The 26,631-nt window shown below is 44.4% G+C and overlaps 1 protein-coding gene across 1 annotated transcript in view; it reads left to right on the top strand.

Moving 5' to 3' along the window:
- ZDHHC5 (zinc finger DHHC-type palmitoyltransferase 5) overlaps positions 1-26,631 on the top strand; it is a 54,536-nt gene that overhangs the window by 7,454 nt on the left and 20,451 nt on the right. The window contains exon 2 of the mRNA XM_066611368.1: positions 3,798-5,212. Within this exon, the coding sequence (XP_066467465.1) occupies positions 5,109-5,212 (104 nt within the window). The 5' untranslated portion in view covers positions 3,798-5,108. The remainder of the gene's footprint in view (positions 1-3,797; positions 5,213-26,631) is intronic.

Genomic DNA, 26,631 nt, shown 5'->3' with positions numbered 1-26,631 from the left:
TTGGCATGCAGGATGGGCAGGAGGGGCACATACTCTTCCACTTTCTCCTGTCTACAGTAGTATGTGCACAGAAAAGCATTTTCAGGCCTCTGGTAGGACTTCAACAATGAGGAGGAACTTTACGTTACAGTGGTGAACAGAAGGGGGCAAAATGGGGAGAGTGGTGTGGGGGTGGATGGTTCAGGCCAGGGAGGGAGCGGGGGTCATGGCATAGGCTGCTGTTACACCCTATCTCCCTCCTGCACCTGTGGGACTTGAAAATCCTACATAGGGCTACTCTGTTCTCTGCCAGCAATTGAGCTGGTCTAGATCTGAGTAGACCCACAGAGACTGCTAGGGCTTGACAAATGTTCCCTTGCCTGAAGGAGACCTCCAGCTGCCTCTCTGCCCATGGCAGCTACTTCGGTGCCACTGTATCATACTGTGGGAAGCCTGGTTAGGAGACTGTGGCTACCTAATGAGAATTAGAACTGCAAGTGAGCATGAAAGCTAGAAGGAAGGGGCACTCTGATGTGAAGAAAATAATATGGGGAAGGGAGGCAAAGTGAGTGAAGGGCAGAGTCATTGTTGACTGATACTAAGTCTTTGTAAAGTGGAAAGCGTTGAGACCGACTAAAAGACTTTGAAATGCATGTTATAATTAAAAGAAGACAGTTTTGGGGCATCATGGGGGAAGATAGAGGAAATTTTTCTGAAGAGTTCTTCAGGGATTATAAGGCAAGAGAGTGAGATAATATTGGCAAAGGAGGCTTCTGCTATATTCTAACCCAATTCCTGGGCCTACCAGTGTTACCCAGGGCTTCCTGGATTTGCACCAGCAATTTAGCTGGCACAGAATCAAGAAGTCCCACTGGGCAGTCTGGGGCATTACATGGTCTAAGGCAGGGGTCTCCAAACCCCGGCCCGGGAGCCAAATGCGTCCCACAGCAAGCCTCTATCTTGCCTGTGGCCAGCCTCTTGTCCCCTGAAAGCCTCTGGCCCTGTCAACTGAACATGACCAGAGCTGTGCTGTGATTGCATCTGGAGGGTGTTCTGAGGGCCGAAGAGGCTGAGTGAATGAGCCCACTCATTCATTTATTCATTCATCTAAGTTCCATCTCTAATTCATTTAATTTTTAAGTTTTTTCTGTCCCTCAGCACTGCACCAGATATTTCATGCCCTCTGGCCAGAAAGTTTGGAGGCCCCTGGTCTAAGGGAAAAATATCCCCTTATCCCGAGTGGATCTCCAACTTTTTCCTAAACTGTGCTGGATACAGCACATCCCATGTTGTGAGTCTGACAAGTTGAGGGCAAATATAAAAACACACCTGTACTATCTACTATAACATTGCTTGTCTAGAACAGGGGTGCTCAAACTTTCAACTTTAGGGATGCTGGACCTTTAACAAGTGTATAGAAGAGAGAATTTCAGCAGGTGCAACTTGTCATCCCATAGATGACAAGCTGCACCTGCTGAAATTATCTCTCCTACACAATTTTAAAGGTCCAGGATCCCTAAAGTTGAAAGTTTGAGCACCCCTGGTCTAGAACATAGTACCACATCCAAGTTACATTGGAATTTGTTAAAAATGCTGAAGCAAAGGATTACTTCCCTTATTCTCATTGTATGATAATTACACATGTACCCTTCTCGCTGCATGCTAATGGATGAATATATTTTAGTTCTTGTTTAACCTATAAATCATGCCTAATTTATGATTTTGATTCTGCTACAACTTTGTCAATTTCTTATGTGCCTGTCTTATTTAAAAAAAGCATGAATGAAAATACATGGCAATAGGTGTTACTGACTATTGCTTCATAATAGATATTTCCTGGTGAGAGTGCAGAGTGAAGTTGAGACTGACAAGATTTACTACTGCGACAGGAAAGCTTTACAGTGAAATTTAATTTGTTTCTAAATTGTCTTGATCTTAGTGATTTCATTGGCATTGACTTCTATTCATGAAAATTTTCAGCTTTTTAAGAGTCCAGTATTTCTTTATTTTATACAGAAAACTCAATTGTTGTAAAAACTAGCAATTTTTTTAGAATTCCATTTTATAATTACTATTTGCACCCATTTATTCCAGGTGGGTGGTTCATGTAGTTTGTTGCTAAATAATGTATGGACATAAATATGTGGATGGATAGACTGTACATTGTTGTACTTTTTTTTTTGTAGGACTAAGTGAACTTGGAATCTATAGTGAGAGCCTTCTGTTAGAGGTGTTTGAAAATGGTGTTTTACTCAGAAGTAAGCCCATTGTGTTCAGTAATACTTGGGCTGTAATCTTACCTTACTCACCAGAAACAAACACCTCTATTCATAGGTGATTATAGAATATTGACTTCTGTGGTTGTCTAGGGATTGCTTTTGCTGTCTGTGGCAGCATGGATATCGGAAGCCCTTCTCAGTCAAAGCTCCTTGCCTACTTGTTATGCATCTGCTGCATGCAACGTTTATTATTGCAGACTTGCCAGTAGGTGTTTGAGAGTGCAATCCTAACCCCTCATGTCAGTACTTTCCAGCACTGGCATAGTGGTGCCAATGGGACATGTGCTGTATCCTGCAGTTGGGTGTCACTCATGGAGGCCTCCTCAAAGTAAGGGAATGTTTGTTCCCTTACCTCAGAGCTGCATTGTCCTTATGTCAGTGCTGGAAAGCACTGACTTAAGGAGTTAGGATTGTACCCTAAGTGTCTTTCAGTGTGGGAACAAAATAGGCTATCTAGAAATAAGGAAGTGGTTTCTACATCATTGAAGGGGCTCCCTAGGTATGTAGTAGCACATAAATGTGTAACTTAAAGCAGAAACAAGGGGAAAAATTAGCATGACAGAGTCTGAGCATGTTCAGTGGTGTCCCTTCCCAGTACCACTGAAATGGGACAGGAGGAGCAGAACACCAAGAAGGGGTCGGCCTGCATGAGGTCTTAATGGTTTGTTCTTCATTGGAAGTGGACAATAGGGTTGGATAGAGGCAACATTTTGTGGCAGTTCTGGCTTGTAGAATTCTGTTGGTCAAGCCTGCAAAATCAGGAGAAGGCAGATAATCTTATTCTTACAGGCAGCATTCACAACACAGATACTTCAGAAGTAGAAAAGGATAGTGGTAGAAATCTAGTCAATGGAAATGGAAGGAAAATATGGCCATGGAGTGGCGATACTTTTCCCTTCAATCCTTTCGGGTCTCTCCCAAGTAACTGGAACAGCTGTGAAACACAAGTTCTATAAATCTATTAAATAGGTTTAACAGCAAGCATGCTGCTTTTCAGGATATCTTATGGTGAGGATATCTGACTAGAGGACAAATTTCATTTTTCTTTCCAGATTGTCTTTGCATGGATAAATTAGTTCTCAGCATTTTGACAACAGTTGCATAATTCTGGTAAACAGATATTGAAGAACGAATGTGCATTTCTTAAAAAAAGTATGGTAATTAGTAAGTCCACTGTTTTAAGAGTTTAGTCTTGTCATTCTGCCTAGACTGTAATCAAGTGATTTGGTGTTTGAAGTTCAGTCTTAATAGCAATGAATGAAAATATTTTGGGGAGGAGGTTGTGAATGTGCATGAAGTTTTGAGATTACAAAACTTCTGATTAACCCTGGCAAGCCTCACAATCATTGTTTATCATTGATATCATTGTTTAAAGTTTACAGGTGTGGAAACTGAGTCAGAAGACTATGAATTAACCTTAATTACAGGTGATCAATTAAGAGCTGTACTAAAGATACAGTAATATACTGTATCATGCTTTGTCTTGAATACCCATATAATGTGTTACAGATGAAAAATAATCTCTGTTATTTTTTCTAGGTAAAAGGAAGAGCTCAAGATGACAAGCTTTAATCATTTGAAGATTTTTAAACCAAATATGGATGAATAGGGATTAATCTTGTGTGAAGACAGCATGACAGTGGAGCAGCTTGGAACAGACAGAATGCTCTAGGACATGGGTGTGGCAGACACAGTCAACAATCTTTTTTACTTTCAATTGCATTTTTGATTTTTAGTCAGATTGTATGATCAAGTCTTCCTTATTTTTTTCTCACCCGAACTTTCCTTAGAGACTGTTGATTCATTATTAGAGAAGCAATTTGAAATTTAATTACCTGTTAAAAAAAAAAGTAAACCTAGAGTTGTTGAAGGATATGGGGCATTGTATACAAGGGAACAAATAAGAATAAACCACAAGAGCAGCCCTCCAGTATGCCCCCAACTCCCCCTTTAAAGAAAAGGATTTACAGCTCAACTTTGCACCAGCTGTTACCCAGATTTAGCAGTCAAGAGAAATAAACAAAATTAAACAACCACTGGCAGACAGGCAGCCCCAGTTTCTGGTGGAATCGGCAGTGAGTGCTTTTGTCTCTGGAGAGGGCAACGTATGAGGGGCATTGGAATGATGTGTACAAGACTGACAGATTCTCTAGGAGGATAACCTTCCCCAGAGCAGCAACCAGAATGCACTGCTTTACACTAATTGCTGACTGAAAAGAAAAAAGAGAAACTTTGTCCCTGAGTCTGCCTTGGAAATTACTGTGACCTGGCTGAAAAGCCAAACCATAGTGGAAATGTTGGCTTTTTATTGATTACCTTTTTTGGTGTTCTCACGTGGATCATCCTGTCCTCTTGCACTGAAAAGTCCATCTTTTTATTTTCCAACTCCTTTATATTTTCTTCAGAAGACATCCCTCTCTAAGCTACTGGAGGACGCACATGCTTCCAGAGCTTGTCTGGTACAAGAACCTGTGTGATTTCTGCTAGCTCTCATGAATCATTAACATTTACATTGAGTACAAGTTCTCTCTTTTATATTTTTAAGTTTTTCTTGACCCACAAGTCTTGAATAGGTGTGGGATTCTTTTAGCTCTCGTTGACACTGTTTCAGTTGCTAATACTACTCTGCTTTGTTTTGTTGCTGATGTCATGTTTGTCTGGATCATACTATAAGTCTGATCTGGCTCTATTATAACGGTTAACTCCAAGAACTTGGATAACTGTTTAAACCTCTCCCCTTCATGTAGTTGATTTCCTTTTTGAAGGTCCCTGTCCCCATTTTCTTGTCTTTTCTGACTCCTGTTGGGCCTGGGCTATGCTGCAGGGCGGATCACCCACCAGAGCTCCAACATGCCAGCAGCATCTGGAAAGAGATTCAAACCCAGCAAGTATGTTCCAGTATCAGCTGCTGCAATCTTCCTAGTAGGAGCCACCACTCTCTTCTTTGCTTTTACGTGAGTCAAGAAAATATAGTATTTGGGGGAGTGGTTGGGTTATCAGTGTTGTCTCTGTAGGGGAGGGGTGTATGTTATGAAACTGAAACACCATATATAAACCAGCTGCACCCTTTTTCTGTAGAGTTTGCATAAGTAGTAATTGGAGCCTGAGTAGTTATTTCACAGTACCATGCAGAGTGAAGAATTGGCTCTTCTAGAATCATGGTGAAGGATTTTGACCTAATTAAAAAATGTAATTTCACCTGTACATATTCCCACTGTTCTGGAGACTGATTTTGTTTCTGTTTCTACTGTTAAACATGTTTCGCTCTGGCCGGAAGGGATGAGATAGCTCAGCGTTGCACCTACCACATGATGGTGACTAAGTTTATCTGCAATGACAAATGGTGCTGTCTAGTACGGAAAGTGAACAGAGCTTACTGGGATGTGACAAGTAAACCTGTCGCAACTGAAAGGAAAGCTTTTTTTCTAGCACTGGGAGGCCTAGTAATAAGTATAATAAAGCTTTTGATGACAAAGTGTAACCTGCATATGTTTTAAATTATTGATGCAAAAGTGCAATTGATAGGATGTAAAACTTCAATTCCAATCCTATCCAGCTTTCCAGTGCTGATGCAGCCATGCCAATGGAGCGTGTGCTATATCCTGTGGGGGTGGGGAACAGTCATGGAAGCCTCCTCTAGATAAGGGAACGTTTGCTTTCACCTTGGGGCTACATTGTAGTAGTCTTGGCACTGGAAAGTTGGATAGGATTGGTCTGATTGTTGCGGGAATTGTTTGAGTTATCAAATTGCATTTTTTCTCAACACCAGATCTGTACTACTTGGTGCTCATGATGGGAGTACATGTGCACGGTGCATTACAAAAGAGTTAGTTTCTGTAGAACACATGTGAGATTTTAATCAGGATGTACTGATAAACATGTCAAGTAATCTTGTATGTTCATAAAAATATTTTGTACACTATTTTTCCTTTTTTGAGACAGTTAGCTAAGCATTGTCTAACTCTGGATTTGATTGCAGGCAGGGAATAAATCATAATTTTGATGATCTCATGAACTCCTGGACTTTGAGATTCTAACCTCTGTTGTTAAATAATTACAGTCACATAAATTAAAGTTGCCTACAGTGTGCACACATGACAGAATAATTTTGTTCAAATACTGGTTCAAGTGTGTGCACTTAATGTCACCTTATGGCAGTGGTCCCAAACTTAACTCCATCATGCCACTCTCTGCTGCAGGTGCAGAGCTCAGCACTCAGAAGTAAGTGGGGATGATTTCATCACCATTTACTTCTGGGTTCCAAGGATACAATGCTGAAAATGGAGGTGAGAGACTCAGAACAGGTGGGTGGGCATCTCATGTAGCAGAAACCTCTCAGACAGAGCTCTACTTGCCTTTCCTCTCCTGTGGTTTTCAGTGTCTAATCAGGTGCTTACGGTCGAGCAGCTCAGGTGGTGAGTATCCTGCACACCACTGTGTGCGCTGTGTGTTCTTATTTTCCATAGCCATTGTTTGTGGAGACTCATAGCCCCTTCAGTTTATAGTGCTAAAGAATAAGTTATATATGCACACAAGAATTTTTTACTTGTTGTAGAAAATGGGACAGCTACTCTGTGTAGACAGATTTATCTTCCAAACCATGGCTCCACTTCTCTGTTCTGCTTGGGTTTGTGTATGTGATCACAAATACTCATGCTGATCCTTTTGCTTGAGACTAGTGGGGGCTTCCATTTGCTTCAGATACCATGATAGGGAGATCCATTCTGGAGCAAGCTTTGAATGTGCAGGGAGAAGCCCCTGGTACTGAACTGTTCTGAGAAACCCTGCCAATGACACACTCACACCATTGTAAGCTGCGCTTATGATCCACAAGCTACCATTTGGGGTTATGTGTTAAGCAGCTCTTGAGTGTGAGAGAGTATATTAAGAACAAGAGTTGATGGCACACTTGTACTTAAGTTGAGGCTACTGAAGGCTGAGGAATGCTAGAAAATGATCTTTATGCAGTGGATGAAGTTGCTCTTAATTACTTTTGAAAGGAATTAGGCCAGACATTTCTCTAATGCAGGGCTTCTCAAACTAAAGCATTTCAACACCCCAGCCTGGGGGCTCTGGACTGTTTCCCCTTAAGGGACAGGGGCAGGAGGAAGGCAGTGATGTGATCCCCAGGATCACATCGCTAAGGGGGCTGCAGGGACTGGTATGCACTTACCAGTCCCTGCTGCAGCCTCTCGGGGTGCCCCTGCAGCCCCCTTAGTGACATGATCCTGGGGATTCAAATCACTGCCTTCCCCTTGCCCCTGCTGCCATCCCTGCTCCCACGCAGGCACTTACTGCGGTCCTCAAACTTCCTGAGAGTTTGAGAATTGCAGCTCTAATGGATTAAATTGGCTATTATATAGGATTGTACTGTGTGAACAATATACAGGAGTATGACTGTTCTTGTCTATATATCACTGGACCTAGTTTCCTGAAAGCATATTATTTTTATTATTATTTTATTAATTTATATCCCGCCTTTTTACCTCATGGGCACACAAGGCGGCTTACAACAATTAAAAATACAAAAATAGCAATTAAAAACAATAGTTAAAACAGGTGCATATAATTAAAAAATCTAAAACAAGCCCTGTGGATTCTAATATAAAAGAGAAAGAAAGCCAGCCAGCCTGTCAGCAATTAGAAGCTTTTTGAAACAGACAGGTCTTCAGTCCATGCCGAAATATTAACAAAGAGGGAGCTGTTCTCAATTCTAAGGGAAGGGTATTCCAGAGTTCGGGGGCCACCACTGAGAAGGCCCTCTTCCTGGCCGCAGCCCCTCTCACCTCTCTTGGTGGCCGCACAGTCAAAAGGGCCCCCCAGATGATCTAAGAGCATGGGCAGGATTATAAGGAAGGAGGCGGTCCCTCAAATACCCTGGACCTGAGCCGTAAAGGGCTTTAAAAGTCAAAACTAGCACCTTGAATTGGGCCCGGAACCGAACCAGCAGCCAGTGTAGTCGCCGAAGCAACGGCTCGGCAGAGTCAAACCGACGTGCCCCAGCAACCACACGAGCAAGCGTGTTCTGTACTAGTTGTAATTTCCGGACCGTCTTCAAGGGTAGCCCCACGTAGAGGGCGTTGCAATAATCTAATCTAGATGTCACTAGGGTATGGGTTACTGTGGCCAGGTCCGCGCAGCTCAGGTACGGTCGCAGCTGGCAAATCAGCCGAAGCTGAGCAAAGGCTCCCCTGGCCACTGCCGCCACCTGGGACTCCAGGTGCAGCTGTAGATCCATGTGAACCCGCAAGCTGCAGACCTGCTCCTTCAGAGGAAGTGCAACCCCATTCAGAGCAGGACGATAGTCCAATACCCGATCTGTGGATTTCCGAACCAAGAGCACCTCTGTCTTATCCGGATTTAATTTCAACTTGTTCGCCCACATCCAGCCCCCAACCGCCTCCAGACAGCGATCCAGGACCCCAACCGCCTCCTCAGAATCAGGGGGAAAGGAGAGATAAAGCTGGGTGTCATCAGCATACTGATGGCATCCCACTCCAAACCCCCGGATGACCTCTCCCAGCGGCTTCATGTAGATGTTAAAAAGCATGGGGAATAAGATGGACCCTTGCGGCACCCCAAACCTAAGAGGTCGGGGCGCAGAACAAGCATCCCCCAGTACCACCTTCTGGGATCTATCAGCCAGGAAGGAGCGGAACCACTTCAAAACAGTGCCTCCAAGCCCCAACCCGGCCAGCTGACCCAGAAGGACACCATGGTTGATGGTGTCGAAAGCCGCCGAGAGGTCCAGCAGGACTAACAGGGTCGCACTCCCCCTGTCCATTCCCCGGCGAAGGTCATCCACCAAGGCGACCAAGGCAGTCTCCGTCCCGAACCCCGGCCTGAAGCCAGATTGAAATGGGTCCAGATAATCTGTTTCCTCCAGTACCCTCTGAAGCTGGGACGCCACCACCCGCTCAATCACCTTGCCCAGAAATGGGATATTCGAGACTGGCCGAAAGTTGTTTAAATTAGTGGGATCCAGGGAGGGCTTCTTCAGGAGGGGGCGAACCATCGCCTGCTTCAAGGCTGGCGGGAGCACCCCCTCCCTCAAAGATGAGTTCACCACCCTCTCCGTCCACTCGGCCAGCCCTTCCTGGGCAGTCCTAATTTGCCATGCTGGGCAAGGGTCGAGCGGGCAAGCAGCAGGTCTCACACTCCAGAGAATCCTGTCCACATCCTCAGGCTCTACAAGCTGAAAAGAATCCCAAATAGCAGGATAGACAGGTTCCCCGGGGACATCACTAGATATGCCCATAGCGGCGTCCAAGTCATGCCAAATCTGATCGACCTTCTCTGCAAAGTGTTTTGCGAACTCGTCACAGCGAGCCTCTGTGTGCTCCTCCCCACCATTAGGGGGGGCCAGATGTAAAAGGCTATGGACCACACGAAAGAGCTCGGCTGGACAGTTCTCCGCAGATGCAATGGTGGCAGAGAGGTGTGCTCTTTTAGCTGCCACCACCGCCTTAGAATAAGCTCTTAACTGGGCCCTAGCCCGTGTACGGTCAGATTCGGTACGAGTCTTTCGCCACTGACACTCTAGACGTCTGCCCTGCCGTTTCATCATCCGCAGCTCCTCAGAAAACCAAGGAGCTGCTCTGACTGCGACTGGGCAGAGGACGCTCAGGAGCGATCTCATCCAGGGCCCTGGCCATCTCTGTATTCCAGAGATCGACCAGAGCACCGGGTGATGCATATGTTGGTGCAGGGGGTGAGTAGCATACTAATTGCAAGTGTATTCAGTAGTTTCCCAGTTGTTCACATTGTATAATGCACCATACACAGTGCTGTGACAAAGTTTCATATCCCTTTAGGCCAGCAGTTCCCAAACCGTGGATCCATTGCCCACTCACTAGTGGGTTGTGACCCAATTTTTGTTGGGTTGTGAAACTGGCAGGGCAGATTAGGCTATGTGCATCAAGACTTAAACAACCTACTACTTGGGGGCAGCACTGATTTCCAGTCACCATTATAATCACAGTGGCTTGAGCAGTTGGTAAAGTGAAACCTTTTTTTAGGTGGGTCTTGATACTAAAAAGTTTGGGAACCACTGCTCTATGAACCCTGTGTTGTATACTTTTGTGGGTGGCCAGACTCTGTATTCAAGCACTTTCTGCCTCTAAAGTCTTCATAGTTAGTACTGCCCCTACTGGATCCTTATCTAGAGCAGGAGTGTCCAAACTTTTTGGCAGGAAGGCCACATCGTCTCTGACACTGTTTTGGCAGCCAGGAAAAAAGAATTAATTTACATTTAAAATTTGAATAAATTTACACAAATGAATATATTAAGAGATGGAACATGATGCAATGAAGGTCTCACAATAGCTCAAGGCTATAAAAGATTTTGTGCAAAGCAAGGCTGGCCTTTCCTTTGCTGCTGCTGCTCCACAGATGTGAAACAGCAAGCAGTAGAGGAAGCCCTTGGCCCGTAGTTTGCGTGAGAGGTCGAACAGTCGGCCCTTGTGCTGAGAGCAGTCATGCTGGGCCAGGGCAGGCTCTAGCAAGTTTCTGGTGGGCCAGAGGTTCATTGGAGACTTGTGGCTCCCATTGGGCCAGATTGGGAGTCCCTGAGGGCTGCAAATGGCCCCCAGGCGGTGGTTTGGGCATCCCTGACCTATTGCATAGCTATAATACTAAGTGTGGGAAAGGTCTCTTGTGTTTGTCTTAAAGTGTTGTTTGCCAACAACACTTACGCCAAGTGTCTCAAAGTGACACTTGGCGTAAAATTTGTACTACTCTTTTACTAAAATTAGATAAAGTTGTGGATGTTGCACCAAATGGTTTTGTTGTCTGAAAATAGACCACAAACTGCCACTTGATTATCATGAGCTGAACTTAAAATATTTGTCTTGTGATGGTAGATAGAATAGGCGGCAGTGAGCTTTCAGAACTTCATATGGGTAGCATTTGACATGTTAATCCCAGAGAAGTAAACTCTTAAAGGACATTAAAAACTCTTAAAAACTCTAGTGGCACAATTTCAGTTTTTTTAGGGAAGCTACATGGAAGCAAAATCCAAGTATTCAGTGATAATTCTCAACTGGATCAAATCTGAGTCCATTTAGTCTGGCATTCTGACTCCCAACAGTAATCAGCAAAATAACTTTCTTTACTGCCTTGAGTGCTCTGTTTATTCAGAGGGAAAGGGAGGGGGATATAAGTTAGGTGCTAAGCATGGTATGATTGCTATACCCTTCCTCTCTTTTTCTTGATTATACTGCCTCTGAAGTTCATTCTTCGTTAAACATTAATAATAAACTTGTTTCTCCTTTCATTTGTGTGTTCAGTGTTTTTAAGCCTTGAAGGCCATTGCCATCTACTATAGTGAATGCTGTAAGACATTTGCTTTTGATCCCTTGCTGAATAACTTCCTAGATTTAAGGCTGCTTAAAAGAGAAGAGAAATATTTTTCTGTCCACATCATTGTTATTTTGAAAAACTTATGTCAACTTCTTAAGCTTTAACCTTTCCTTATAAAGAAGGTGCACCAATCTCTCGAACAATTGAGTTGACCTTTTCTGTAATGATTCCAATTCTTTGATATCCTTTGTGAAGTTGGGTGACTAAATGTGGTTGAAGCAAAGATTTGCATAACAGCATTATGAATTCATCAGGGATACCCGATGCTGAATTAGTGTTTTTGAAATAATACTACTGTTATTGTTACCAAGTTATGAACTTGGACATACAAACTTCCAGAGCTATGAACAAGCCTGCCCATATGTCCATCGCCTGTATGGAACTTAAGTTCAGTTGCCGCACAGTAGAAGGGCTTTAGTGCCCATTCCCAGCATACCCACAGCCATTATTTGTGTGCTTGTCAAGGTAAGACCACACAATATAGTGTAGGTATACTGTAAATACTTTCATATTTTACAACATGTTCACTACTGAGAATAGTGGTTTTGGACTTGTGAACTAAACTGCTTACAAACATACTCCTGGAAACTAAAGTGTTTGTAAGTGGGGAAGCCTCTGTCTTAAGACAGAAATGAAGACAGCATGGCTTCTCCTCCCCCCAAACCAGAGGAGATTAATACTATTTGTGGCTTTTCTTGAGACCTTCTTAGCAAAAAATCAGTAGTTGCTGGCAGGTTACCTCTCGCTGGGTAAATCAGCATACTGTTCCGTGGCCAGGTAATATTGTGGGTAATGTATAGCAAAGAAAATACTGATAGTAGCTTATCGCATTAGTGATATACTACAGTGGTTGCCAGAAGTACATATATGACCATTGGTCACTTCTGTGACTAATGGTGCTTGTATGATTTGCTCTTGTCTATATAACCACTGCCCTAAAGATATCACTTGTTCTAGTACTTTTGTATATGAAATTTTAGCCAATAGGTACTGAGAGCTAATAAAGGATAGTGCCTAAGACTAAACTGAAAATCAGGACTTTCCTGGATTAGATCTTATCTCCCATGAACTCAGTAGGTGACCTTATGCATGTCATGTCCTGTCAACTCACCAGCTGCAGTATGAATGTAATATTTACCATACAGCATTTTTGTGTTGCTGATATCAAGATAATATGTGAGTTCTTTGCACGCTATACCAATGTTCATTTATTGGAAAAGAGGCTTAGCTGCAGGAAAGAATTATTTTAGAAGGTTTGTAAAGGGCTGTTGCATGTGCTATTTGCTACAGGTACGTGTTTACAAACCTGTAATAGAGTACTTGCAAAAACTAATTTGAACCTTTTCCTTGCCTTCACTATGCCTCAGTAGCATGCCACAGGGAGCTCTAGTTCTGTCTGTTTCTGCAGTGCACACAAGGTGGAGAAGGTCACTTTTCTGTATGAAATAGCTTGCATTGTGAAAGATGTAGCATTCCAATAACCTGAAGATTGTAGTTCTAGTCTGCAATACAGGATGTGAACTTGTGGTGCACCATCTTTCTGTGGTCATTTGAAGTTTTCTGTTGAGCTTGTTGGTTCAGAATGGAAATTTCAGAATGGAGCCACTTAATTGTAGGTCAGTTGAAGTTGGCAAGCCAGCTTTACAGCATTAGATTAAAATTGAAGCATAATACAGAATTGGAATTCAAGATCTAAATGCTTTTCATCTGAGATACAGGTTGGATTTAATGGTATTCTCTTTGTCCTGGTGCTTATTTCTGAACATTACCTTTAACTTCTAAGTGCTGCTTCTATCAGTTTTTGAAAGATGCAGGTGCACTCTTACCAAGATTTGTTAAAATACGTTGACTGAAGTATACTACTTTTAAATATTTGTCATTTATCTCATATGGATATGTATATATGGTTGCATTATCACAGGTTGTGAAGTGGGTGTGGGAGAATACTAGCTTCTTTCAGAAGTAATAGGTGTGGTGCTAAGAGAAGATGTAAAGGCAACTTTGGGCTCTTTTCAAGATAACTAGTTTACGTATGCATGACATTTGTTTAATCAAGTGATGAGAACAGTACTTGGTACTGTGTGAACTTAATCCATTGATGCATATCATTTGAGGTGATATGAAAGATAACATTAGATCTGTGGTTCCTAATAAACATATGCAAGCCATGAAGTGAAGCTGCAGACCTCCAGTGATGGACATATATATGTGAACTGGCCCTTTTTCTAAGAGGCCCACAATCCCTCTTCCTTTTGAGGGAAGGAAGATGGGGATGGGAGCAATTCTTTAATATTTTGTAATGTTCTTGGAATTCTGACATTGAAATAGGCTTTCTTGACTAACATAAGTGTCCTTTTTTGGTCTGACAAGCTGCTTCTTTTCTTTCTAGTAGGAGTTGCAGAGAGATGAATATTTGTGTAAGCATAGTCTTTATTTTACTGCTTCAGCCTTTGAGCAAGTGAGGGCAACTCAAACTGGTAGTAGTTTTAAACAACCTGCAGCAGGTTTGTTAGTGGCAGTCTAGTTTTATTGCAGGGTTGCTTATATTGCGTGTCAGTGGGGCAGTTTTTATATAGTTTCTGGAAAAACAAAATGCATAGTTCTACAGAGTCTTAAGTAGACTTGTTTGAATAACCTCAAGCTCTTATTTAGTTTTTGGTTTTCTGCTTTAGGGCATGAGACTGTAGATTGTTCTTGGAGCATGTGCGTATTCTTAGCAGTTCCATAATTACATGACCCATGCTGGTTGTCTTTAGCATCTTTACACTTCACCAGCCGTACCTCCTATGTGCTCATCAAGGACCTAGCCTAGGAATTACATTGTCAGGCCAAGAAGTCCATTTAATTTATGGACTTAATTAGGAGAGGCATCAGGATATGTGATTTAGCTGAATTAGTGGTTTTTTTCTTGATTGCTCTGAGGGAAAGTTTAAGCAATAGAAGTGAGGAATATACTCAGTTTCACCAATATAATTCAATCAACTGTGATTTTTGTACTGTGGAATTTCTGATAGCATTGAAACTGACTAGCTGCATTGTACAAGGAGCTAACGAAGTTGTTGAAATAGTAGCATAATTCCAGAAGGTTTCGCTTCATCTCAATGTTTTTTCCAAAATTGAAATTTTTTTTGCATATGTATGTATGTTCTTCCAGATATCTATAATATTTACTTTCAATACTGGCTTTAACAAATTTGCTTTTGATTTAGAAGCCAGATAAATTTTTAAACCCTGGCTCAGAGGCCAGGGTTTCCCACTTGTTGAGGTCCATCCCTAAGGTCTTCAGATCCCTCTTGCAGATGTCCTTGTATTGCAGCTGTGGTCTACCTGTAGGGCGCTTTCCTTGCACGAGTTCTCCATAGAGGAGATCCTTTGGGACCGGCCATCATCCATTCTCACGACATGACCAAGCCAACGCAGGCGTCTCTGTTTCAGCAGTGCATACATGCTAGGAATTCCAGCACATTCCAGGACTGTGTTGTTAGGAACTTTGTCCTGCCAGGTGATGCCGAGAATGTGCCGGAGGCAGCGCATGTGGAAAGCGTTCAGTTTCCTCTCCTGTTGTGAGCGGAGAGTCCATGACTTGCTGCAGTACAGAAGTGTACTCAGGACGCAAGCTCTGTAGACCTGGATCTTGGTATGTTCTGTCAGCTTCTTGTTGGACCAGACTCTCTTTGTGAGTCTGGAAAATGTGGTAGCTGCTTTACCGATGTATTTGTTTAGCTCAGTATCGAGAGAAAGAGTGTCAGAGATTGTTGAGCCAAGGTACACAAAGTCATGGACAACCTCCAGTTCATGCGTAGAGATTGTAATGCAGGGAGGCGGAGGGTGCGGGGGGAGGGGCATTGTGGGTACCTCTTAATATAATGTTCCTCATTTGATAGAAATATTTTATCAAATTCCGTCTCCTCTAGATAGATTCCTTCTAGAATCTCCTAGATAGATGTTTTTCCATTAAATCTTGACTGTGCAGAGCTACCTACACAGTGTCAAGGGAGGCTCTGTAAAGGGAGCAAGTGTGAGGTAGGGGGCTTTCTGGAAGGTTTACCTACTTTCCAGGGCTCCCTTTCCACTATCTGTTTGGCCCTTGACCATGGTGCACTAGAAATGGAAACATTGCTCCACTTTTAGAATGTCTCCTCGAGTGTCCTGGTTAGGGCAGAGCAGGGTGTGTTGGTGCCTAGGGAAGCCTTCTACACTTACCCAACTTTGCTGAACTTTGGCACTGGCCTTCTGATTTAAGTAGGTGAACATGATCTCTCCAAACTGGCAGAATGGGCAGCAAAATGGCAGATGCGTTTCAGTGTAAGTAAGTGTAAAGTCATGCACATTGGGGCAAAAAATCAAAACTTCACATATAGGCTAATGGGTTCTGAGCTATCTGTGACAGATTAGGAGAGAGATCTTGGGGTGGTGGTGGACAGCTTGATGAAGGTGCCGACCCAATGTGCGGCGGCAGTGAAGAAGGCCAATTCTATGCTTGGGATCATTAGAAAAGATATTGAGAACAAAACTGCTAATATTATAATGCTGTTGTACAAATCGATGGTAAGGCCACACCTGGAGTATTGTGTCCAGTTCTGGTTGCCACATCTCAAAAAGGATATAGTGGAAATGGAAAAGGTGCAAAAGAGAGCAACTGCTGGGCTGGGGCACCTTCCTTATGAGGAAAGGCTACGGCGTTTGGGCCTCTTCAGCCTAGAAAAGAGACACTTGAGGGGGGACATGATTGAGACATACAAAATTATGCATGGAAAGGATAAAGTGGATAGAGAGATGCTCTTTACGCTCTCACATAACATCAGAACCAGGGGACATCCACTAAAATTGAGTGTTGGGAGAGTTAGAACAGACAAAAGAAAATATTTCTTTACTTAGCGTGTGGTTGGTCTGTGGAACTCCTTGCCACAGGATGCGGTGACGGCATCTGGCCTGGATGCCTTTAAAAGGGGATTGGACAAGTTTCTGGAGGAAAAATCCATTATGGGTTACAAGCCATGATGTGTATGTGCAACCTCCTGATTTTAGAAATGGGCTATGTCAGATGCAAGGGAGGGCACCAGGATGCAGGACTGTTATCAGGTGTGCTCCCTGGGGCATTTGGTGGGGCCGCTATGAGATACAGGAAGCTGGACTAGATGGGTCTGGCCTGATCCAGTGGGGCTTATGCTCTTATGAATTTGGGTGTGGGTATTCTGAACAGGAAAAATTGCACTCGGTAAGTATTGTGTATTTCTACTTCTGTCTTCCCAGTCAAAATGATTTTGAGTCCTTGTCCTGCTTTGTATTATAAATCTAAAGTTCACTGCCTGTAGAGTGGTCTTCAGTGGCTTGCCTGCTTGAATCACTAGCCATTTCTGATAAGGGCGATTGTAAATATTTTAAGGTGCAGATGAGTGTTTCTGAAAGAGGGTACCAGAAGTTTTATGCTTTCTGGATGTGGCACTTGCTGATACATAATGTCTGGAATGTGCAATGGAATAACCAAGCCATTGATAATATTGCATCTTTCTAAATGGAGGAGACTGTATTATAATTCAGGAAACTAGTTCCACCACTTTTGAGACTTTAGTCACTGAGGAGGAAGAGAGATCATCCATTGTAATGGGTACTTTTGTTGTCTTTGTGACTAGAACAGTATTGTCCAGTAATATGGCTTTTTATTTTGAGACTTCAATTTACCTGGAGTGGATGAATTACTTGTGTCCATGTTTTTGTCACTGTTGCCACTGGAAGACTGCTGAATTTTTCAATTAAAAATTTCTCATGTGATATGATGAACTGCAGTTCTGAATGTTTTCTCATACATTCAGTGTTTCTGACTTGGTTGTCTTAACCTAAGCTTCCCACATTGAGTCAAACTGCAGAACTTTGAAACAGCTTGTCAGGTGGCACAGGGGCTGCTGTGGAGGGGAGAGAGGAAATTAAAATGTACTTATATGGAGCTTAATTGCAGTGCTCTACAGCAGTGGTTTTCAAATCTCTTCTTTGTCTTCCTGGTAGCCAAGCGGAGATTTCCTTCCTGAGAAAGTCAGGAATGGTGGACAACTTCTCTCAAAAGGCAAACATTGAGTGTGTCCTAGGATGTGCTTGTTGTTGATGCTTCTCCCATTCCTCCTCCATTGTTCTGTAATGTCTTCAGGCCTTGTCAGAAAGTCTTTCAAGGAGGGAGCGGTTTGTAAATTGATTGGGAGTTCCATGCGGTTGGTGCCACTACTGAGAAGGTCCTATTTCTTGCTGCCACTCCTTGCACCTCCCTAGGTGATGGCACTTGCAAGAGGGCCTTCTCTGATTACCTGATGTGATGAACCAATTTGTATAGTAGTAGCCGGCCTCTCAAATACCTGGCCCTAAGCCTGGCCCTGAGACAGGCCCAGGACTAAAGCTCAAAAATCACCATCTTGAATTGGGCCCGGAAATGAATTGACAATGTAGCTGTTGAAGTGGCCCAACAGATTTGAACCACTTACCTCTAGTGACTAAGTGAATTGCTGCATTCTGCACTAACTGCAGTTTCTGAAACATCTTCAAAGGCAGCCCCAATTAGAGCTCATTACAATAACCTAACTTTGATGTCACCGCGGCATGGATCACCATGGCCAGATCCACATGATCCAAGTACAGTTGCAGCTTGCACACCATCCAAAGCTGGTAAAAGCCCCTCCCCCCTGGCCACAGCCACCACCTGGGAATCCAGGAGCAGCTGTGAATCCAGGCAGACCCACAAGCTGCAGGCCTGCTCCCTCAGTGCAATCCCATTCAGCACAGGACAGTACCCTAGCATGTGCATCATGGATTTCTGAACTAGAAGAACCTGTGTCATGTCTGCTTTGAACCTCTGCTTGTTAGCCCTAATCCAGGTCCCAACTGCCCCCAGGCAGCACTCCAGGGTCTCAACAGCTGCCCTGGACTATGGTGGAGAGAGCTGGGTGTCATCCGCATACTGATGGCACCCCACTCCAAATCACTGTATGTCCTCTCCCAGTGGTTTCATGTAGTTGTTAAATAGCATAGGGGGCAGGATTGAACTTTGCATCCTGCACCTCAAGGGCCAGGGTGTCAAACAGGTATCCTCCGGCACTACCACCTTGGACCTATCTGCCGAATATGAGTGGAACCACTGCTGCACGATTTCCCCAACCCAAACTTGGCCACTTGCCCCAGAAGAACACCATGGTCGATAGTGTCCAAAACAGCTGTTAGCAGGGCTAACAGAGATGCACTCCCCCTGTCCAGTCCCCGGTGCAGGTCATTCACCAAGGCGAGCAAGACCGTTTCTGTCCCAAAGCCCAACCTGAATCCAGATAATCCACTTCATCCAGAACCCTCTGGAGTTGAGACATTGCCACCTGCTTGATCATCTTGCAAAGGAGGGCATTTTCAGAAGAGATCAAACCACTGCCCACTTCAAGCAAGTGACACCACTGCCTTCATTAAGGAGGAATTGACCACCATCCCTGTCCACTCGGTCAACCCCTCCTGGGCAGATCTAATAAGCCAAACTGGCCAAGGGTCAAGCAGGCAAGCAGATGGCCTCACACTCCAAAGGAGCCTATCCTCAGCCTCAGACTGAAAAGAATCTCACAAAACTGGAGTAGCAGACACAAAGGGGACATCATCAGACATTGTCACTGACATCTAGGTTGTGATGAATGTAAGCAGTTGTATTTGCAAAGTGCTTTGCAAACATGTCACAGCTGGCTACCATGTATTACTCTTGATCTGTAATCCTGGTGGAGTAAGCTTTACATAACATGGAGCAATTCCACTCGATGATTATCTGCAGATGCAATGGTATTGGAGAAGATTCCGTTCGCCGCTATCACTACCACTGTTATAGCAATAGGCTCTATAATGAGCTCTAATCTGTGTTTAGTTGGACTCTGCATGAATTTTCCGCCACCATCATTCTAGATGTCTTCCTGCCGCTTCATCATTCACAGCTTCTTAGTAAACCAAGGAGCCACTCTGAGTCTGTGGCAGGGGTTGCGATCTCATCCACTGCCCTGCCCATTTTCCTGTTCCAGAGATCATTCAGGGCTTCAGGTGAGTTGGCAGCTAGAAAATCTCCCAGAGCCCTCAGGAAACCATCAGGATCCATTAGCATCTGGGAGCAGGCCGTACAGTGTACAGGAGTGTGCCACTTTGTGACCTTCCGGCTTACACCAGCATCACATAACGGTTGACCACGTGGCACGTGGTCATCGGGGCACACACCTCAACCCTCAGAAGGCGAGGGGAGCTCTGCTCCTCTCCCCTCCTGAGGGTTGTCTGAGCCTCCCAGAGGCAGCACATGTTCACATTTCCTCTGTAAACCAGAAGTTGCATGAGAGATGTAATTTCCCTCACTCTGAGCTCCACAGAGGCAGTGAGCAGACGCGCTGCCTCTGGGAAGCTCACACAATCTCTGGAGGTGAGGGGAGCATCCCCTTCCCTGTGGAGGTACCAGATTGTGTCAAGCACTGCTTGACAGGGATCATGGTACCAATCCCTGTTAAGTGGTGCATGACTGTAGCCTAAGAAGCCTAGGTGCAACAAGCCTAAGAAGTTGCTGCAAGGCTCAACCTTATCAGAAAGTGATCTGTCCATCACAACAGAATGATCTTAATCTCCTCCATGTTCAGATCATGACCTCATTGGTCAGCTGTAAACACCAGATACAGCACATGTTCTGCCTTGTGCTTTGGAGCCATGATCTTCTGGGACAGGCCCATGGTTGGCCATGAAATCCTGAGTTGCACGAACCCCAGGGGCCTCAGCGTGAACATTGAAGCTGCCTAGCATTAATAGGCGGGGTGGGAGCAGTGCTACCCTGTCAGCGCAGGTAGAGAGATTGTTGGGGCAGTACACAAGTAGAATCCCAATCCTGTCTGTCCCTCTCAACACATACAGGCACTTGAACCCAGCAAACTGCTGAACAGGGTACCTAAAAAGGGAGATTAATTCACAATAGACCATTGTAACTCCCCTTCTCTGGCCCTGCAGTTGTGGCTGCTGCAACACCTGGAAACCTGGTGGATGGAGCTAGGAAAGACCTACCCCTCCTCCCTCATCCAACCAGGTCTCTGTGATACATACCAGGTTGGCATCTTCATACTGGATTAAGTCCCAGATGGTGTGGGTTTTATTATTCAGTGACCTGGCATTCAGAAGCAGCATCTTCAGATTTAGGGAATTACTGCCAAGACCACCAGTCATTGGAGAGTTGGGGGAGGGACCAGGAGGAGGGGCAATTGGTCTTCACTGGACCTTCCTCAAGTCAGGATTGATCCACCTTTCCTCCCCTTCTGTGCAGGCTGTTTTAAACAAAGCAGGAACTGTCAGGTGTGCTGGGTTCGCTCCCAGTGTGCCTTGTGATTCTTCTTTCATTTAAAGAGCTCTCACAGAGGAAGGAGCAAGATTGTGGTATTCAGATGCTTAAAACCCAATGTTCTGACCCATTTCGTTCCCACTTTTTTCCTTCCACCAAGAAGGAAAGAGACCAGACCTCTGAGCTCCAAGGATTGGAACACTGCAGTCTTGCTCTTTCTTCCGCATGGACTCCTTAAGCAAAAAAGGAAATTCAGAGTGTGCTGGGAGTGATCCCAATGTGATCCCAAAGCATTTCCTGCTTTGTTTAAAGAGCAGCCAGTGCAGGCAGTTCCTATGCAAAGTTCTTAATAAACTCTGTGTTTCTTATTCCTTTTTGGGTCTCATTGAGGTATCTGGGAATCCTTACTCTCCCTTTACACACTGTAAAAGAGAGGAATTAAAGATAACCTGTTAAACTATTTACAAGGAGAGAGATTTAGCCCAGGGAATCCCTCTAGGGATCTGGTTTGTGGGCTGGTGGCAGCAGGGTAGCTACCTAGGGGGTACTCCCCCCAGGACCCTGACAAGCTCTGCAGGCTTGGAAATTGCACAGTTTGGTCACAAAAAGGTAGAAACTCTGATTTTGGCACTTCTAAAAAAGGCTTTAAATGTGGATTCTGGTATCCATTGGGGGGGGGGGGTTTGAAACGACTCTATAGACAAGGACCTGCAAGAGGATGTTGCATTTGTCCTAATGTCCGGCTCCAGCTGGGACAAGCTCAAACAGGCTGGTTCTCTCATGCCATTGTCTTCTCCTGTCGTATGTTCCCTGTATCTGTGTGAGTCCTGACCAGGCCCCATGAGGAGGCAAGGAGGGAAGAGAGTTCTGCCAAGTGTCTGGAAAGTGGTGCATGCATCCCTGCTGAACACATGACCCTACTGATCAGCTGGATGGTGGAGTAGGCAGCTGTGCCAGCCAGCTGTGTAGTGGCACCCGGTGACATCACTAGCTGTTGCCCACACCAGCTGTAGGATGAATGGACTGATGAGTGGCAGCTGATCTCAGGGTAGAGACTGGTACTGGTCCTTTAAAGGGTCTCCCCAGCAATGAGGAGGGCAAGAGAGTGAAAAGAAAAGAAGAGCCAGACAGAAAGGGCTATCAGGGTGGGAACCAGAGCCAGATGAGAGGAGGAATAAAAGATGGAAGGGTGCAGACCCCAGAGGAATATAAGGGACCCCTGGAAGAGGATAAGGGGTGGTGGACTGTCTGTGCAGATATGTTGAATAACTTTGTAAGTTCCCTGAACTGGAGCTCCCCACCTCTGGAAGAGGGAGGTGGTGTTGACAGGCTGTGTAAAATTTCTTTGGCTGAGTATGTCCAGTTTACATCAGGCTATTTTGTGTGGGTTGCCTGTACTTTTTCTTCACGGATATACATACTTCTGCAATCCTCTGAGTCGGTAGGAAACTTTCTTGGAATTGACCTTATTTTGCTTGCAATATGATAAGCATCTGAGTTTGCTGTTAGTATATAGATTACACATTTCACATTATTCATGGCTGCTCTTCCTGGCTGGCAAGACAAATGGAAAGTTGTGCAGGGTGGTGGCCCAGGAGATGTGTGCTGCTGATGGCTGTGGCGGCAGCGGCAGCAACAGCTCAAGCAGGTTGTAGCAACACCAACCCATATGAATTGGAACACTGAGATCCCAGGGAATTTCAAGCTCCTGTTGGGAAAAGAGGCAGGTCGGTGTCTAGAGATGGCACAAACCTTGCCGATGGCTGGCTGTAGTGGGTGCTTGCTCTGTGGAGCTCAGTAAACACTGATGGGTGCATGTGTAAAAGTTTGTGTATGTGCATAGAGTGAGTGAGTGAGTCACAAAGCCAGTAATAGAGCATGGTGGAACAAGCAACAGGGGAGGGTGGAGCATGGAGGTGGGGTGCCAGCCAGTGTGGAGAACCACTGTCCTGTCTGCCCTACATAAGTTCTGGTCTGGCTGCTGGAACACCACAGGGACAAGTAGCTATGGCGAGTGGCCAAGTTTCTCGTCCCAGGTAACAGGAGCTGCAGCAAGCTGTGGGGCTGCCTCTCATGCCAGGCAAGAGTCAAGTGTTGCTGCTGCTGCTGCTGCCACTGCTAGGGAAACCGGCTTAGGGTACTGCAAGCATTGCAAGAAGCAACCCAGGAAGCAGCCCAGCAGGTCTTCCGCTGTGTCTTTTAGTGCTCAGCTCAGTTGCTCCCACTTGGAGTAGTTTGACCCTGTGGATAAGTTGACCCAGGTTTTCAGGGTCAATTTTCAGACCTAATTTTTAACATACAGATAAGTATCTACAGTAGATTTGTCTTGTCTTGATTGCATGTTCACATTTCTTTTTGTATGGATAAGTGCATTTCTCAGTTTATTTGCTTGTAAGCAGGCGGTTCTGATCCTTTTGGTTCTCTGAAGAATTCTTCCTTGACCCACAAGAGCAAAATGGCATTATTTTTATAGCATCTCCAAGGAACGAGTCCCTTTCCCAACCTATATATGAGAAGTTGAAGGGAGACAGTAAATTGGCAAAAGTCACCCATTCTGACTGGCATAATCAGTCATAACGCCTTTAGACACATTCATATCCCTCGAGAGGAGCTATATCCTATTCCCTTATGTCAGGGGTCTCCAAACTTTTTGGCCAGAGGGCCGCATCAAATATCTGGCGTGGTGTGGAGGGCTGGAAAAAAAATTTAAATATAAAATTTAAATAAATAAATTGAGAGATGGAACTTAGATGAGTGAATGAATGAATGGGCTCATTCATTCAACTTCTCTGGCCCTCAGAACACCCTCCAGACACAATCAGAGCACAGCTCCAATCATGTTCAGTTGAGTGAGCCAAAGGCTTTCAGGGGACAAAAGGTTGGCTGTGGGCCGGAAAGAGGCTTGCTGTGGGCTGCATCTGGCCCTTGGGCCGGGGTTTGGAGACCCTTGCTTTATGTTGTTGCTATCTCTGCAACAACTATAGTAATTTTGAAACTTTACTAGTATAGCTGGAGGCTTGGAAAAGTTCACTAATGGGTGTGGAATTGTGAATGAGTCACCACCTCTCCTTTTTCCTTCAGTTGCAACAGGGGACATAAAAATGAATTGGGCATGGCTTTGTATTGAATAGTTGAGAGAAATTCTGACCTAGATACTGGCTTCATTTTGTTTTATGTAAGGAGAGAGTGAGAGAGAATAAATTGAGTTAATTACTGGGATAGGCCATGAAAGTTCCTGCCTGACTACTTCTCTGTATGCTATCACCACCTCGATGAGGGTGGGGCCTCTCAGCACCTGCATGTTTACATACTCTGATTATTTTTCATTTTGCCACCACCATCTTTATTCTGTTTCTCTTACTCCCTTTCATTTTTTTCCCCCACTGTGGAAGTCTTTCTCAGTACAGTAAGGTGTACACAGTAACTTCTTCTGAATGGTGAGTAAACCATATACACACACTTCTCCTGCTGGATGTGCATTGGATTTGGGCTTTTGGATGTCTGCCCTGCCATGTCTATACAGGAAAGATTAAGTTACAAAATCATGAAGTATTTTCATGCTGCTACCCATACTGTAGCCATATCAGGTCCTTCTGTCCTGTCCTCAGTAAGCAGGAAAAATAAGAAAAAAAGAAGCCCAACATAAAGCAGTCTCAAGCCAGACAAAAGGATAGAATTATCTAAGAAAGCAGGTTACTTCTATGCTTTTGTCTGGCCTGAAACTGTTTTCTGTGGAGCTTCTTACAGTTAATGATGTTGGGCTGCATCCACTTTTGATTAATGGATCAAACAGTCAAGTAACGGACTGACTGCATATCACTACAGTACCTAGGCAGAAAGAAACAGTGTGAAGAGAAGTTTCTTACCATGTTGAAAGGGGTTACTCTCATCTAGTGGTTTATCCAAAAGTGTTTGGTATTTGTTCTCATTATACAGGAGTTTTCTGTACGCATTGCTTTTCTTTCCAGATTTTGTAGTATAGCTATTTGCAATGCCTAATGTTGTTCAGAACACAACAGTACAGGCCTACCCCCTTATCCATGGGTTTTCTGTTCCAGACCCCTCTGCAGATACCGTGAATCAGCAGGTACCGAGGACATCCTTTTAAAAGGTAGGAAAAGTGGGGAAAGTCAGAAATTGTTTTTACTACCCTTGTGCAGTGAAACTGCTGCATTTTGAGGGCTGCAAGCAATCTCCTGAGCTGCCTGCAGCCTCTTCCTGGTTGTGCAAGGTTCTTCCCTTCACCCAGTGTTGTTCCAGAATGTATTGTGATCCATCTCTGATGCATTCTGGGGCAACATAGGATGAAGGAAGGAGCCTCCTGTGACCAGGAAGAGACTGCAGGCCTCTGGGAAGACTGTCGACAATCCTCAAAATGCAGCAGTTTCACTGTACCAGTAGGAAGAACTATTTCTGACTTCCCCCCACCTTTTTAAAGGGCGTCCTCTGTAACTGCAGATGCTGAATCCATGGATACTGGGCGGAGTACACCTATTTTAGAGTGTCTGTCTTCTGGTCTTGAGTCACTGCCCCACCATTCTTATAATGAGATTCATTAGTAATTCTTGTGCCAGTAGATGAAGTTTGAGTCAGTTTTTAGCTTCTGTTATTGTCTCTGTTTTGCCTTGTTTAAGAGATTAAGGCTATGCTCCCACTAACCCACAAATAAAAGTAGTGGAAATGGCTGTTGATTTCTTATGGATATTCTGGTAATGGTGAGGAGAATGCATGGGGAGGGATGCCTTACCCCCATTGTTAATCTAGAATCTGCACCCTTAGTGCATTTAGAGCCTGCTATCTTGACTCGCTCCATCTGTTGTTCTGTTGAAGAAACTATGCACTTCCATTCCGAGCCCTTTGCTCCTGCTGCCTAAATCCATCTGTTTCTCTGACTGCTCTGATTGGGGAAAGAGGGACAGATGCTGCCCTAAATCTGTGGGATTAAACTCCCAGCAGCAAAGCAGATTAGGGTATTACACTGGCGCCTTCAAACGGGAAGCCCGCTGGGTCCTGAGCCCAGGCTTTTCTATGGAAAGGATTCATTAATATTGTATTTCTGTCAGTGGATATATATTAACATTCTCCAATCTCTAGTTTTTACTTATGTTCCCTTGTGGATTGTCATACAAGTACCCGCATTGACATAGCTGATTCCTATGTATCTTCAATGAATGCAGTTGTGGTCCTCGTCTTCCCTGAATTTTTGAGATTCTGCACCAAGACAAAGCTGTGTTACTTTATTTTAAGCAATGAGGGGTGTTAATGGCATATTAATATGTACCAATACTAGGATACAGCTCTCGTCTGAGGCACTCTATATTGCCGTTGGTTAATAACCATTCTGCATTGTACTTAGTACGTTGACAGCTGAGGTGCATGGCTGCACACTTTCTAGAGCAGTGTGGTCCAACATGTGGCCCGTGAGGCTCTCAAAAGCCCTGCTGTAGCCACCAGCCATTGACACCTCCTGCTTCAGTGGCTTTACAGTCTTCTTGCCATGCTGTTCCAGCTTCTCCTTTGAAGAAGTAATTGGCAATTATGTCATCACGTCACTGCTAATTACGTCTGCATCTGTGCACAGTCAGGGTTGACAACCAGGGGTGTGCACCTTCCCCCAACTGAGAGAAGTTGAGTTGCCTTGTTCTAGACTGACAGCCTTCCTCTCATTCCTCTTCATCCCCCATATATTTGATATACGCAGGC

The sequence above is a fragment of the Tiliqua scincoides genome, chromosome 1 (genome assembly GCF_035046505.1).
Source record: "Tiliqua scincoides isolate rTilSci1 chromosome 1, rTilSci1.hap2, whole genome shotgun sequence".
NCBI classification, from domain to species: Eukaryota; Metazoa; Chordata; class Lepidosauria; order Squamata; family Scincidae; genus Tiliqua; species Tiliqua scincoides.
This window is presented reverse-complemented; position numbering and strand designations above follow the sequence as displayed.